The sequence below is a fragment of the Dendrobates tinctorius genome, unplaced genomic scaffold, assembly GCF_039654945.1.
Source record: "Dendrobates tinctorius isolate UK_male_01 unplaced genomic scaffold, ASM3965494v1 ptg000226l, whole genome shotgun sequence".
Taxonomy (NCBI): domain Eukaryota; kingdom Metazoa; phylum Chordata; class Amphibia; order Anura; family Dendrobatidae; genus Dendrobates; species Dendrobates tinctorius.
In genome coordinates, this window is record NW_027361893.1 from 7,086,392 (window position 1) to 7,102,721 (window position 16,330).

Sequence of the window (16,330 nt, forward strand, 5' to 3'; positions counted from 1 at the left end):
TCTGCCAATATATGGCTAGTTTTCTGACTGTTTCGGATAACATGATACATGATTTTACTGTTCTCTTCATCTAGTCTCGTTTGAATATGGGTCAATATTAAAGTTTGCTTATGAGTCACCTTTGTTGAGGTCAATGAAACCCATAGATGTGAGAGGCTTGGAGAGTGAGTGTGTATACGTCACCACACCCTATATACTGAAACGTGTGGTGTATGTTTTATCTATTAGTCACCTTCTGACTAACCTTCAGGGGGTGAATTATGGGTATAGTTTTACATTTCAAATTAATAAAGCTTGTTTTATCCTTTTGTCAGAAAACATGAGGAATGACAAGAGACAACCCATTTAAGAAGATCCAATTTTGGTTATAACTATTCCAACATTATGAACATAAAAAAGGCTTCTCCCCTATGTGACATCTCTGATGTTTATTAACAGTTGATTTCCAAGTAAAATATTTCCCACATTAAGAAAATGAAAAAGGATTTACCTCTGTGTGAGCGCTTTGATGTCTAACAAGACGCTCTTTCCGGTTAAAACCTTTCCCACATTCTGAACAGAAAAAAGGCTTCTCCCCTGTGTGACTGCTCTGATGTCTAACAAGATGATATTTCTGGTTAAAAAATTTCCCACATTCTAAGCAAGAAAAAGGCTTCTCCCCTGTGTGAGATCTCTGGTGGCTGTCAAGATGCCCTTTCCGGTTAAAACATCTCCCACATTCTGAACAGGAAAAAGGCTTCTCCCCTGTGTGAGACTTCTGGTGGTTATAAAGATGCTCTTTCCGGTGAAAACATCTCCCACATTCTGCACAGGAAAAAGGCTTCTCCCCTGTGTGACTGCTCTGATGTCTAACAAGATGCGATTTCCAGGTAAAATATTTCCCACATTCTGAACAGGAAAAAGGCTTCTCCCCTGTGTGAGTTCTCTGGTGGCTTTCAAAAGTTGTTTTCCATCCAAAACATTTCCCACATTCTGAACATGAAAAAAGCTTATCCCCTCTGTGAGTTCTCTGGTGGCTTTCAAAAGTTGTTTTCCATACAAAACATTTCCCGCATTCTGAACATGAAAAAGGCTTCTCCCCTCTGTGAGTTCTCTGGTGGTTATCAAGACTTTGTTTCCGGTTAAAACATTTCCCACATTCTGAACATGCAAAAGGCTTCACCCCAGTGTGGGTTCTCTGGTGATTAACCAATTCTGATTTCCATGTAAAACATTTCACACATTCTGAACAGGAAAATGGCTTCTCCCCTGTATGAGTTCTCTGGTGTCTATCAAGAATCGATTTCCGGTTAAAACATTTTCCACATTCTGAACATGAAAAAGGCTTCTCCCCTGTATGAGTTCTCTGGTGTCTATCAAGAACCGATTTCTGGTTAAAACATTTCCCACATTCTGAACAGGAAAAAGGCATCTCCCCTGTGTGAGTTCTCTGGTGAGTAACAAAATGTGATTTCCATTTAAAATATTTCCCACATTCTGCACATGAATATGATTTCTTTGCTTTAGGAGCAGTTTGTTTTTTATTGCCTCTTTTGTGACTTTGATTTTCCTTAGTAGTCGGTAATGAATCAGAAGATGAGACCTGTTTCATAGGATCAGATGACTGATCTTTGCTGTGAATGGATGATGGTATATCTGGAGTAACAGCAATCACTTCAGTTGTATCTTGTAGGATCTCAAGATCGTCAGACTTAAAAATTGAAGTTGTCAGCTGTCCCTCTGATCTCCTGGCACAGTCATCAGCTAAGATAAAAAACAAATTATTCTTTTGTAATAAAATATCCTTGAGTTTTATATTTTTGAACATTTCTACTTAAACGGTCCATAAAAATGGCAAGCTATGTAAAAAACGTTATTTACCAAGACAATGACAGCTCACAGTCTAATAGAAAACCTTGTTGGATGAACCAGTAGTGTGTGGTGTTCAACTGTTTGTTCATTCTGCCTCCCAAAAATAGAATTATAAGAAACCAATCAATATTATGTAGGCAAAAATAATACCAATTCTCATCTCACAGTTACCATTCAGGTCCATCATCTGTCAATGGAAAAACAGAGGTTCCCACACTATTAGTGGCGCAAAGGCTGTTGAAGAGCAACAAGGTTTCTATAAACCAATCCAGCAAAATCCGCTCTCACTTCTGAGTCTTGCAGTGTGCGCAAACAACATATAGGATCCCTGTATTTAGCAATATTATAGTGAGAAGAATCCACTTAATTTGTGGTGTGTGTCTCATGGAGCACAATCTGGGCACTATGTGTTGGATAATAAAATGGCAAATGTGTATTTTTCACTCTCCAACATCCACTGTGTGTTAATTTCCAGAAAGTGGCTGTGGAGTCAAAATATTCACCTCTCCTATAGATTATAACCCCCAGTGAATTAATTTATAAAGGATTTACTTATTTATTTACAAGGATTTCGACTATTCTGGTTTTCTGTCATTTAGTTATATCAGGGCTTCTGCATATGGTGTGTCCAATCTCATCTGGGATCTGTTCCTGCTGTCCAGCTGGTGTAATCTGCTCCATGCTTCAGTCAATGGGAAAGTACCACACCCTAGTAAAGCTCAAAGTATATGGTCGGAATCTGCCAGATACAGCGTTGTTCTCCTCTGGTTCAGTCTCCTATGCTCAGCTCGCGGCTTGTGTATTTGTTTCCTGTTGTGACTGTGGCACGATTACTGACTACTCTTGTGTCTTCTGATTCATTCACAGCAATCAAAGATTTACATTTATTTGCCAGATCATTGTTGTTCAGACGTCATTTTTTTGATAATGAGTCCCATTTACTTCTTCACACAGAGGAGGAACAGAATGCGGTGAGGATCCTTGAGGAGCTCTCTGATGAAAACATCAAGGAGGGAGGTAAGATACCTCCTTCGATTAGACCACCCTCCAGGAAGTTCCCTCTCCTTTCCACTTGTACTAGTATTGATACGTTCGTCCAGGTGGTTACTCAAGATTTATTGACAATTCCACAGCGATTTAGTAAAGATAATTTGGACGGGGATGAAATGTCGATACTGCATGAGCTCAAGAACCTCCCGGATGTTGTACTGAAACCTGCGGACAAGGGGGGTAATGTAGTTATATGGCCCAAGGCCATGTACGAAAAGGAAGCTTTCCATCAGCTTAATAATGTTGTTTGCTACAAAAAAAAAAACTTACATACAACCCCTTGTCTGCTTTCAGTCTGAAGTTGAACAACATCCTTAATCTTTCTGTGGAGGAGAATGTGATTACTAAAGAGTTGGCTGATGCTTTGACAGTCCATGAGCCCGTTGTCTCAACCTTTATCTCCTTCCCAAAATTCATAAAAATATTAAAGTGCCACCTGGGCGACCTATCATTTCAGGAAATGGGAACTTCCTGGATACGTTAATCGTTGGATCGATTTTTATCTTCAACCATTAGTGCAAGACTTGCCTTCATTACTCAAAGATACCGGAGAGCTTCTCAAAAGGGTGGACTGCCTTAATCTAGATGAAGATACGATTTTAGCAACAGCTGATGTCGAATCATTATACACTAGTATAAGGCATCAGGATGGCATTGGGGCAGTGCGCTTTTTTCTTGAACAATCTGGAACCTCACCGCATTTTGGGGAGCTCATCCTTGATTTACTTGAGTTCTCATTAACCCACAATTTTTTTACTTTTAAGGGGTCCTTCTACCTGCAGCTCCAGGGAACAGCAATGGGGCAGCCTTCGTGCCTTCGTATGCCAACCTGTTCCTGGGGCTGTGGGAGAGGGACCTCTTCCTGTCGGATCGACAGGCATCAATGGACCGGGTCCTGCTATGGACCGGGTCCTGCTATGGACCGGGTCCTGCTCTGGACCCGGTCCTGCTCTGGACCCGGTACATTGATGATATCCTCTTGATCTGGCAGGGTTCCCATAGTGATTTAGGTTCCTTTTTGTCTGATCTGAACAACAATGATCTGAACATCCGTTTGACATATGTATGCAGCAGTGAAAAAGTGGAATTTCTTGACACGGTTATCAAGAAAGATGTTACTGGTATGGTACAAACGGATATTTTTCGGAAATCCACCACCAGAAACTCACTGTTCCATGTGTCCTCTTGCCACCCTACACACATCACTAGGGCGGTTCCTGGGGGACAGTTTCTCCGTTTACGGCGGATCTGTTCCACAGAATCAGATTTTGAAAAACAGGCAGAGGATCTTAAGAATCGGTTTTTGGACCGGGGGTACAGCCGTCGCTCGGTGAAAAAGGCATACAATAGGGCAAGGATTAGCTCCCGCTCATCTCTTCTTTATGATAATATGCGGGGAGCTTCTGCCTCTAAGGATTGCCAGATTAGGTTTGTCACCAATTATAATTCTCAAGTGACTAAGATTCGAGAGACCCTTAATAAGTCTTGGTCTATTTTGCGGATTGATCCTATACTGTCTAAAATATTACCTGAGAGACCTTCTATGTCATTCAGACGTGCCAGAAATCTAAAGGATCATTTGGTACGTAGTCTCTATATGGGGGAGCCCAGGACTACATTTCTTAATGACGTAACTCCTCGATGTGGGTGCTACCCTTGTGGCCGCTGCGTCGCTTGCCCTAACATGGATCGCGCAACCACCTTCTCTGACTCTAATTGTAAGATATATAAGATCAAGAAGTCCATCTCTTGTGATACACGATACGTAGTTTACCATGCCACGTGTCCGTGTAATCTTATCTGTTGTGAGTTCATTTTCCCCTTCACCGTTGATGTCTGATGAACTCCCTCTGCTGGTGAAGAGAGGTAGTGAAATTGATTGGGTTGGGAAGAACCTGTCATCTGAACAGGTGGAGCCTGACTGGACACCTGGAATCACTGAGTGGATATAAGGCAGCCGACGCCCTACAGGGGTGCTGGTGATCCTTTCTGCTCTGAGCTCTTGCAACCAGTTTAGTCCTGTCTACTGAAAGCTAAGTTTTTGCTCTCTTATTTTTCCATGAGATTTTGTCTGTTTGCTTAGTGTTTTGTGTTCAGCCTGCCTATGTTGGGACGGGCTGAGCTCCATTTTTGTCTCTGATCTAGTTGATCTCTTTGCTCAGTCTTCAGAATATACCTGAGTGCTGATAGTTATTTTGAAGTCTAGTGACTTCAGGGCCTTTTTCTATCAGACGTGTTGGACATTACTTTTGGCAGAATTTTTGCGGATTGCAGCCAGCAACTTTTCTGTCCTTTCCTATTTAGTTAGTTGGGCCCCATCGTTTGCTCAACCTGCCTTTCTGTCTGTGTTTGTGTTTTCATCTGCTTTTCACCGACAATACATGTTGGGGGCTGGCTATTGCTTTGGGGTCTGCTCTGGGGCAGTTTAGATTTCCCCTTTCCTTCTTTAGGCTTATTTAGTTCTCCGGCCGTAAACAAGGGGTCTAGGGCACCGTAGGAACCCCCCACAGCTACTGTTAGTTGTGGTGAATAGGATCAGGGGTCTGCAATCCGATAGCTACCAACCTCTCCGGTTTTCTGGACTTAGCTTGTATTTTTGTTTTTTCCTCCTTCGGTGACTCATTCATAACAGAATCACCAGCCATACCGCAGATTCTAGGGTACTCAAAAGCAGGAAAGAATTGGGAAAAAAAAAAAGGGAAAGAAGAAAAAAAGTGTCAGAATTTTTTTTTTTTGTGTGTATATTTTTTCCTCTATGTCTTTGAGGCCGTAGGGGGAATTTTTTCTTCTCAGTGGAGATGAAGCAATTGTCTGATCGTGTGGAGCAGCTCGCTGCTGAAGTGCGGGGAATTTCCACCTATCTTGCTCATTCACATGTTGCTGAGCCAAAGATTCCTACTCCTGATGTGTTTTTTGGGGATCGGTCTAAATTTTTGAATTTTAAGAATAATTGTAAATTATTTTTTGCCTTGAAGCCTAACTCATCAGGGAGCTCCGCACAGCAGGTTAAAATTGTCATCTCCTTGCTGCGCGGCGATCCTCAGGATTGGGCGTTTTCTTTGAAACCTGATGATCCTATTCTAACTAATGTGAACGCATTTTTTCAAGCCTTGGGGCTGTTGTACAATGAACCTAATGCTATTGACCAGGCTGAAAAGGCCCTGTCACGATTCTGCAGAGTTGACTGTCAAAAATTCCGAAAGTGGGCGGTCCTTACTACCTGGAATGATGGTGCCTTGGCAGCTCTCTTTCGGAAGGGTTTGTCAGAAACCGTAAAAGATACTATGGTGGGATTTCCTGTTACCTCTGGTCTTGACGATTCTATGTCATTAGCCATTCAGGTTGATCGGCGTTTGCGTGAACGCAAAACTGCACGAGAGGTGTTGCCACCTGTTGAACAAATGTCTGAACCTATGCAATGTGATAGAGTTTTGTCTAGGGCGCAACATCAGGAGTTTAGAAGGCGTAATAAGCTGTGTTTTTTCTGTGGAGATGCCTTGCATATTATTTCTGTCTGCCCTAAACGAGAGAAATGTTTTGCACACACATTTGCTGTGGGTGGTGTTCAACCTAAGTTTCTTTTGGCAATCACTCTGATCTGCTCCCTGTCCACATTTTCCGCTAAGGCTTTTGTGGATTCGGGAGCAGCTCTGAACCTGATGGACTTGGATTTTGCTAAACGTTGTGGATTTCCTATGACACCTCTGTGGACGCCTATCCCTTTGAGGGGTACTGATGCTACTCTTTTGGCGAAGAATAAACCTCAGTTTTGGACCCAGGTGGTAATGCGGGTCTTCCCAGACCATCAAGAAAATTGCAGATTTTTGGTGTTGCATAATCTGCATGATACCATTGTTCTGGGGTTTCCCTGGTTGCAAATCCATAATCCAGTTTTGGATTGGAAATCTGTGTCTGTGGTGAGTTGGGGTTGTCGGTGTGCCCTTAGTGACGCTCCTATTTTCTCCACCTCTCCCCAGTCGCATGATGTTCCTGACCATTTGGCTGATTTTTATGATGTATTTAGTGAGAATGAGTCTGCGTCTTTGCCTCCTCATAGGAGTTATGACTGTGCAATTGAGCTGAGCCCTGGGTGTAAATTTCCCAAGGGTCGACTTTTCAATTTATCTGTACCCGAGCACGAGGCTATGCGATCCTATATTAAGGAGTCGTTGGAGAAGGGTCATATTAGACCATCCTCTTCACCCTTAGGTGCAGGTTTTTTTTTCGTGGCCAAGAAGGATGGTTCATTAAGGCCTTGTATTGACTATCATGCCCTCAACAAAATTACTGTTAAATATCAGTATCCGTTACCCCTGATTTCTGATCTATTCTCCAGAGTTAAAGGTGCTTGCTGGTTTACCAAGCTTGACCTCAGGGGGCATATAATCTTATTCGCATTAAGCATGGGGATGAATGGAAGATGGTGTTTAATACAGTAGAGGGACATTTTGAGTACCTGGTGATGCCTTTTGGGCTCTCTAATGCCCCTTCTGTCTTCCAGTGCTTCATGAATGATATTTTCCGAGACTTTGTGGATAAATTTTTGATCATCTATCTGGATGATATTTTGATCTTTTCCAAGGATTGGGACTCTCATGTGGACCATGTTCGGACTGTGTTCCGGATTTTGAGGGAGAATTCCCTGTATGTCAAGGGATCGAAATGCCATTTTGGGGTACAGAGGATTTCATTTTTGGGATTTATTTTGTCTCCGTCAACTATTGAAATGGACCCGGCCAAAAGGTACAGACCATTTATGATTGGGTTCAGACCACTTCTTTGAAGGCCCTACAGAAGTTTTTGGGTTCTGCTAATTTTTATCGTAAATTTATAGCTAATTTTTCTGATATTGCCAAACCATTGACTGATTTGACTAACAAAGGTGCTGAATTGGTCTCCGGAGGCTGTTTCTTCCTTTCAGGAGCTGAAGCGAAGGTTCACTTCTGCGCCGATTTTGCGGCAACCTGATGTCTCACTCCCGTTTCAGGTAGAGGTGGACGCTTCTGAGATTGGTGCAGGAGCTGTTTTGTCCCAAAAAGATCCGGTAACATCTAAAATGAATCCCTGTGCTTTCTTTTCCCGAAAGTTCTCCCCATCTGAACGTAACTATGATGTGGGGAATCGGGAACGGTTAGCCATGAAATGGACATTTGAGGAGTGGAGACATTGGTTGGAGGGAGCTAGACTTCAAGTCTTGGTCCTTACTGACCACAAGAATTTGATTTACCTGGAGTCAGCCAAACGCTTGAATCCTAGACAGGCTAGGTGGGCCTTGTTTTTCACACGTTTTGATTTTCTGGTCTCTTTTCTTCCAGGCACTAAGAATGTCAAGGCAGACACCCTCTCTAGGGGTTTCTTTGCTGATTCTCCTGTTGTGACCAAGCCTGCTACCATCTTAGGTGAGGGGGTAGTTCTTTCTGCCATCTCGCCCGATTTGAGACGTGCTCTGGAAGAGTTTCAGGAGGACAAACCTGAGCGTTGTCCCATTGGAAAATTGTATGTTCCTGACCAGTGGAGGAAGAGAGTGATGTCTGAAGTTCATTGCTCTGCATTGGCTGGTCATCCAGGTATTTTTGGTACTACAGATCTGGTGAGTCAGTCTTTTTGGTGGCCCGCCTTGTCTCGTGATGTCAGGAGTTTTGTGTAGTCCTGTGGGACTTGCTCCCGGTCTAAACCTTGTTCTGGCTCTAAGTGGGTTGCTGATGCCTTTGCCGGTGCCCAGGAGGCCATGGACCCATATTTCAATGGATTTTATCTCTTATATGCCTGTCTCTCAGAGAATGACTGTTATTTGGGTGATTTGTGATAGATTCTCTAAGATGGGCCATCTTGTACCACTCCCTAAGTTGCCATCTTCCTCAGAGTTGGTGCCCTTGTTTTTGCAACAGGTGGTTCGCTTGCACGGGATTCCTGAGAACACTGTATCTGACAGAGGAGTTCAGTTTATTTCTAGATTTTGGAGGACTTTCTGTTCCAAGCTGGGAATTCAGTTGTCCTTCTCCTCTGCGTTTCACCCTCAGGCCAGTGGGCAGACGGAGAGAACAAACCAGACTTTGGAGTCGTATTTGAGATGTTTTATTTTTGCTGATCAGGATGATTTGGTTTCATTTTTGCCCTTGGCCGAATTTGCTTTAAATAATAGAGCTAGTTCTGCCACTTTGATGTCACCTTTTTTTTGTAACTTTGGGTTTCATCCTCGATTCTCTTCAGGGCAGGTGGAGTCTTCTGCCTGCTCAGGTGTTGACACTGTGGTGGAGAGAATGCACAAGATCTGGGACCAAGTGGTGGATAGGTTGTCTCTCTCCCAGGAAAAGGCCCAGCGGTTTTCCAACCGTCATAGGACTATTGGTCCCCAGTTTAAGGTGGGTGATATGGTTTGGTTGTCATCAAAGAATATCTCTATGAAGGTGGCTTCTCCAAAGTTTAAACCTAGATTTATTGGACCTTACAAGATTTTGGAGATTCTTAATCCTGTCTCTTTTCAATTGGCTCTTCCTGTTACATTTAAGATCCATAACGTGTTTCATAAGTCTCTGTTAAAGAGGTTTGTTGAGCCAGTAGTTCCTGTGGTGGCACCTCCTGACCCTGTATTGGTGGAAGGTAATGTGAAATATGAGGTTGAGAAGATACTGGATTCTCGCCTGGCTAGACGGAGACTCCAGTATTTGGTTAAATGGAAGGGTTATGGCCAGGAGGATATTTCTTGGGTCCCTGCATCCGATATTCATGCCGAAAGATTGAAAAGCACGAACCATCGGGCCCATCCTGATCGTCCTGGTGGCGTGGATGAGGGTTCGGTGACCCCTCCTCAAGGGGGAGGTACTGTTGTGAGTTCATTTTCCCCTTGACCGTTGATGTCTGATGAACTCCCTCTGCTGGTGAAGAAAGGTAGTGAAATTGATTGGGTTGGGAAGAACCTGTCATCTGAACAGGTGGAGCCTGATTGGACACCCGGAATCACTGAGTGGATATAAGGAAGCTGACGCTCTACAGGGGTGCTGGTGATCCTTTCTGCTCTGAGCTCTTGCAACCAGTTTAGTCCAGTCTACTGAAAGCTAAGTCTTTGCTCTCTTATTTTTCCATGATATTTTGTCTGTTTGCTTAGTGTTTTGTGTTCAGCCTGCCTTTGTTGGGACGGGCTGAGCTCCATTTTTGTCTCTGATCTAGTTGATCTCTTTGCTCAGTCTTCAGAATATACCTGAGTGCTGATATAGTTATTTTGAAGTCTAGTGACTTCAGGGCCTTTTTCTATCAGACGTGTTGGACATTGCTTTTGGCAGAATTTTTGCGGATTGCAGCCAGCAACTTTTCTGTCCTTTCCTATTTAGTTGGGCCCCATCGTTTGCTCAACCTGTCTTTCTGTCTGTGTTTGTGTTTTCATCTGCTTTTCACCGACAATACATGTTGGGGGCTGTCTATTGCTTTGGGGTCTGCTCTGGGGCAGTTTAGATTTCCCCTTTCTTTCTTTAGGCTTATTTAGTTCTCCGGCCGTGAACGAGGGGTCTAGGGCACCGTAGGAACCCCCCACGGCTACTGTTAGTTGTGGTGAATATGATCAGGGGTCTGCAATCCGATAGCTACCAACCTCTCCGGTTTTCTGGACTTAGCTTGTATTTTTGTTTTTTCCTCCTTCGGTGACTCATTCATAACACTTATCTATATAGGTATGACTTCACGTCAATTGAAAATGCGTGTGCGCGAGCATGTTTTGGGCATTGAGGCGTCGGCAGGCCACGAGGATGCATCCATGCTGAAGACTATTCCACGTCACTTTAGGCTCCATCATGGTAGTGACAATAGTTTGATACGGTTTAAGGGTATTGATACCATTGACATTAATATAAGGGGAGGGAAGTTATCCAGTAGACTTGCGCGTCTTGAATCCAGATGGCTCTGGACTTTATAAACTGTGCATCCTCACAGGTTGAATGAGAGTCTCTCATTTGCTCCTTTCCTAGGATAACTGTTACTTGGAGTCCCACATGCAGTCTGGTGTCATTTTTTGTTTTTAAATTTCTTTTAATATATTTTTTTAGATTCCATTATATTCTCTCGGGCCAACCAATTGATTCGCTGGATGGTAGAAGTCCCTCGTATGACCGTATGGATGGACATGTGGCGGTACAGATGAAGTGGAGGTCACATAATGGCTACTTATTATATTATTCATGTGGAGGACTATGCTTCTATACATAATTTGGATCTTCAAGAAGATTCTTTCTATGATACTTTATATGTATATGTGAATCTTGTATGTGCATTTTTTCTGCCATTTATGACATTGATTCTGTTTATGTCGAATGTGGTTGCTGGTATCGGTTTTACATAGTTTATATTTATACTTATATTTATATTTAATTTTCATGTGAATATGATTTGATGATTATTGATGCCGTGGCAACTTGGCAATATTACTAATCTTTGCAGTTAGTGCACGTATTATTATCAGCATAGCATTGTGGTGTCAATTTTCCTAGTCCCCTAATGTTAAGTGTGTTAAAATTTAATACTTATTGTTATTTGTGATTGTTCACTTTAATCTAACAGCTTCATGTCTATGTCTGACTGGGTGTGCGTGTATTTGCACAGTTTTTCTCTGCTATTATAGCATTTTAGATATTTCTTTGGCCGCCCATTAACAAAATGCCAGACTGTTCTCTTATTTTCTTCCTGCGCTTGCGCGGTGTCCGGGCATCACGCGTTAGCACTGTGGAGCTATGGGCGTTTGATCACATGGGGCCCCACGTGATTCCGGCGTCACACCTCCTCGTCTGCTGCGTCGTAGATGCCTGGTCATCTTCCGGGCAACGGTCTTACTTTACCCGCCCACACTCTCTGCGTAACTGTGGGAGTTTATAGCGTGGATGGTGCTATAGCAACGGATGACGACTTCCGGTTTTGGATCCAGCGTTCATTTCCGGTTTTTGGCCTTTTTAAACTGAGCATGCATGCTATTAGAGCGCCCCCTGAAGAAGGTGTGTCCGAAACGCGCGTTGGGGCGGGCCCGGGGACCCCTCCCTTGCCAGCACTGTCTGCTTTCAGGTAAATCACCATGTATTGGTGTGATTGTGATTGCTTATATATAATATCTGCCCTTATTTAGGGACAAGTTTGGCAATATATACCTATAGGAGATATTGTGGATCTCTGTCGCGTTCATCCTGATGAAATTATGTTCTTATGTTCTATATGACAATATTCTTATATTATTGGCAATATGGCACCCTGGGTCCTGATCATGTTTTATTTATGACTAACTAGTACCTGCATGTTTTTTAGTCATTTGTTCTTTGCATTACCACAAAATAAATATATTTTTCACTATGACCTCTAGTTGCCGTTTTAAGATTCGTCCTCCTCCCCTCTTTCTATATGTATTTTGGCAACTGGTCAATTACAGTCCAATGTTATAAATGTACTGGGACATTAATCACGGTCATTGACGACATATTGTTTATTATATTGTCCCAGATGACGTTCACATTGTTTTGCACTACCTTCGTTGCATGTCTTCTGATTCTGTATTCTGTCCTTCTGGTTCTGACCCAGCTACCTGACTATTCTTCTTGCCATCTAATTCCACATGTTACGTGTTACAGAACCACTTAGCACCCAGAATATGTTGTACAGTTATATTTATGTATGTATGTATGTATGTATAATAGGTTCTATGTGAGATGCATGTCCCTAATGCATCAGCATTCCCCTTTTGTCCGCCCTCCCCCCACCTTTGTAATTTCCACAGTAAACATCGGCAGGTTCCGGCCACCTGCGGCTTTTGTAATGCATGTCTGGCCTTCCGCTTTTCTATTGGCCTGCCCTCTGTATCTGTGTGATATATTCTGTGTCTTGTGAGTAAAGTGTTGTCAGACTGGAAATACATGGAGAAGCAGTGATCTTTTATATGCGCCCATTTAACCAAGGAATTCCAGCCAGCGAGATTCATTCAGACTCCAAACAACGCAGAGCGGACCTCCGAAAATACGGGGTGGTACTGAAAGAGGTACCCCAGCTTGGTAGACCCCGTTACACTGGTGGCAGCAGTGGGATTTGATACCCCTTCTACAGGAGGAAAGGAATGAATGGAAAACAACTACCAGAAGATAAAGAGGACTACATTAAAAGATCTGGAGGAAGGCCGAGGGTTGATCGCCAGCAACAAAACAAAAGCGGATTTGATAGCAGCCATCATGGAACATGACAGTGCAGCGCCCCCCAATGTGAATGTGGAGGAGACCGAATTCCAGAGGGAGGTAAAGAACAGACTGGCATTCTATGGCCTAAACCCTGCAGTAGAGATCATACGAGAGGTGATGTGCGTACTGATCTGAAGGAAAAGATGGCCGAGCGGACCAGGATAGAGCTAGCCAAGATGGAGATGGCAGAGCGGACCAAAGTGGAGCTGGCCAAGATGGAGATGGCAGAGCGGAGAGAGGAGAGCCAGCGAGCAGGGGGAGCTCTGGCCTTCAACCAGGCACCTTCAACAGTAAGCCACAAAAAGATCAAGTATAATGCCTTCCGACAGTTGGGGGAGGCAGAGGAAGACATTGATGGCTTTCTGCAGGACTTTGAGCGGCAGTGTGCCCTTCCTCAAGTAAAGCCGGAGGAACGGGTTCAGATTCTGGCCAGCAAGCTGACAGGCCGGGCAGCGGACGCCTATCGCACGGTACCTGATGAGGACTGTATGGACTATGAGCGGATCAAAGAAGTGATCTTGGCCCGGTATACTCTGACACCAGAGGCCTACCGCCAAAAGTTCCACAGACTTATAAAACGCGTAACCGATACCCACGCTGAATGGGCCTGTAAATTACGGTGGTCACTGCTACAGTGGGAACAAGGGAGCCAAGCAACCACTAAGGAGGACGTCCTCCAGCTCTTCCTGTTAGAACGATTCTTTAATGGACTAAACCCCGAGACACAGGAATGGCTTCGGGACAGGCGGCCAATGACTCTTGAGGAAGCCGCTCGTCTGGCCGATGAACATCATGATGCCAGGAGGCCGCAGTTCTCTGGATCAAAGGTGGTCACTAGGGGCCCGCCCATGGACCTGGAGGGCCCCAAACCACCGAAGATTGTAGGGGGGACCAGCTAGAAACCCGGCCTACCACAGTCCCCCTGGGGTGCGATGCCACACCTGCCGTCAGCTGGGCCACCTGCAAAGACAATGCCCCAACCGGACTCAGCATACCCAGTGGCCAAAGGCGGGAACAGCTACCTTCAGCCGGGCTGCTGTACACTGCTACCAAGGCGAAGCTGACCCGGCATTGGGGGCTACGACTAACCAAGGGGTGGAAGAGATGGTGGAAGGGCTGCATTAAGTAGACCCCGTGCAGGCAGCCCAGGCAGATAATCGACAACAGCATCGACGGGTCGTGTGGGTTAATGGGAAACGTATGCAGGGACTAAGAGATTCCGGGGCAACTTTGACCCTTGTGAAGCCTCATCTTGTCCGGGACCAAGAGAAGACGGACCGGACAGTGGCAGTCCGTGTAGCAGGGGGAGCTATACATCGACTACCCACTGCCAGGATTCACCTGAACTGGGGAGTCGGGGATGGCCTTGTTGAGGTCGGCTTGATGGAGGATTTGCCTGCAGACGTCTTGCTGGGAAGTGACTTGGGGCCCATGTTGTCTGCATTCTCGGTGGCCCCTCTGGCTGAGACCTATCTTGTGACCACCCGGAGACAAGCTCGAGCTGCGGAGGCGGAATCACACTCCGAGGAGGCCCAGGTAAGACATCCCAGCCCTGCACGTATTCCCATAGCCAGACACATTTCTTGGGCCACCCCAGATGAATTTAAGAGGGAGTTACTTGAGGATCCTTCATTAGAGGGATATCATGGGAAGGCACAGGAGGGGAGAGGAGTACTGGAAGGGGAATAGTTTGTATGGAAGCAGGGACTCCTCTACCGGATCACAGAGCAGCACCACACAGGGACGAGCCCCACTATAAAACAACAGCTGGTAGTTCCCAAGAAGTATAGGCAGGAGTTACTGCGAATCTCTCATGATATACCCTTGGCCGGGCACTTCGGCGTCAGTCGCATCAGGCATCGTCTGACACAAAACTTCTTTTGGCCGGTGGAAACCGATGATGTTCGTCAGTACTGCCAGACCTGTGACAGTTGTCAGCGCATTGGCAAGAGGGGGGATCGATGCAAGGCCAAATTACACCCCCTTCCCATTGTGGAGGAACCATTTAGCCGAGTAGCGGTCGATCGGATAGGGCCGTTAGCCAAACCCAGTCCGTCCGGGAAAAAGTATATATTGACAGTGGTAGATTATACCACACGGTATCCAGAGGCGGTTGCGTTACCCAACATACTGGCAGAGACGGTGGCGGCCGCCCTGCTCCAGGTTTTCTCACGGGTTGGATTTCCCCGGGAGATTATCTCGGACCAGGGTACCCAGTTTACAGCAGAGGTGACCAACCAACTGTGGAAGCTGTGCGGCGTAAAGTCCATTAGAAGCGCCCCGTACCACCCGCAAACCAATGGGTTGTGTGAACGCTTTAACGGGACATTAAAACAGCTCATTGGGACTTTTACCAGGGCCTACAGGGACTGGGAGAAATTCTTGCCACACCTCCTGTTTGCCTATCGGGAGGTGCCCCAAGAATTCACAGGGTTCTCCCCGTTCGAGCTGGTATACGGGAGACGGGTAAGGGGACCCCTAGACTTAGTGCTGGAACACTGGGAAGGGCCTCATAGAAGGGGTAACTATTGTACCCTATGTGCTGGAATTCCGGGACCGCCTACAGGAGCTGACTCAGGCTGTACATGAGAGCATGCAGGCGACCCAGCGGCACCAGCGCATATGGTACGATTGGAGGGCCAGAGAGCGCACTTTGGAAATAGGACAGAAGGTCCTGGTGTTAGAGCCCACTAAGCAGAATAAGTTTCAAGCTGCATGGCAGGGGCCCTACCAGGTAGTGGGGAAAATAGCCGACACAACCTATAATGTCGCCGATTGTGACGACCCCAGGGTTATCCGCATGTTCCACGTGAATATGCTGAAGCCCTAACGGGAGCGCCCTGAAGAGGTAGTGGCCATCTGTGCACCTGAAGCAGAGGATTTAGCTGGACTTCCCTTGCCGGATGTCTTAGGGGAAAGGACTCAGTCTAAAACATGGGACCAGGTACACTTGGGTGAAGACCTAGGCCCCCGGGAGAGACAGCAGGCGGAGGCGTTGTTGAGGCTGCGACAGAGGATGTTTTCAGAGAGACTGGGGTACACTCGCCTGGAAAAATACAAGGTTGAGACCCAGGATCAGACCCCCCTGCGACAAAACCCCTTCCACGTCCCTGAGTCTGTACGAGAGGGGATGCGACAAGAGATACAAGAGATGTTGCGTTTAGGGGTCATTGAAGAGTCAGATAGTCCCTGGGCATCCCCCGTAGTGTTAGTGCCCAAGAAGGATGGGACTA

General features: G+C 45.4%; 1 protein-coding gene across 1 annotated transcript in view; it reads right to left on the reverse strand.

Annotated features, from left to right (window-relative positions):
* Positions 1-413: 413 nt before the first annotated feature.
* Positions 414-16,330, reverse strand: part of LOC141059252 (uncharacterized) — a 34,572-nt gene continuing 18,655 nt past the window's right edge. Inside the window, exon 6 of the mRNA XM_073555563.1 lies at positions 414-1,743. Coding sequence (XP_073411664.1) covers positions 467-1,743 — 1,277 coding nt within the window. The 3' untranslated portion in view covers positions 414-466. The remainder of the gene's footprint in view (positions 1,744-16,330) is intronic.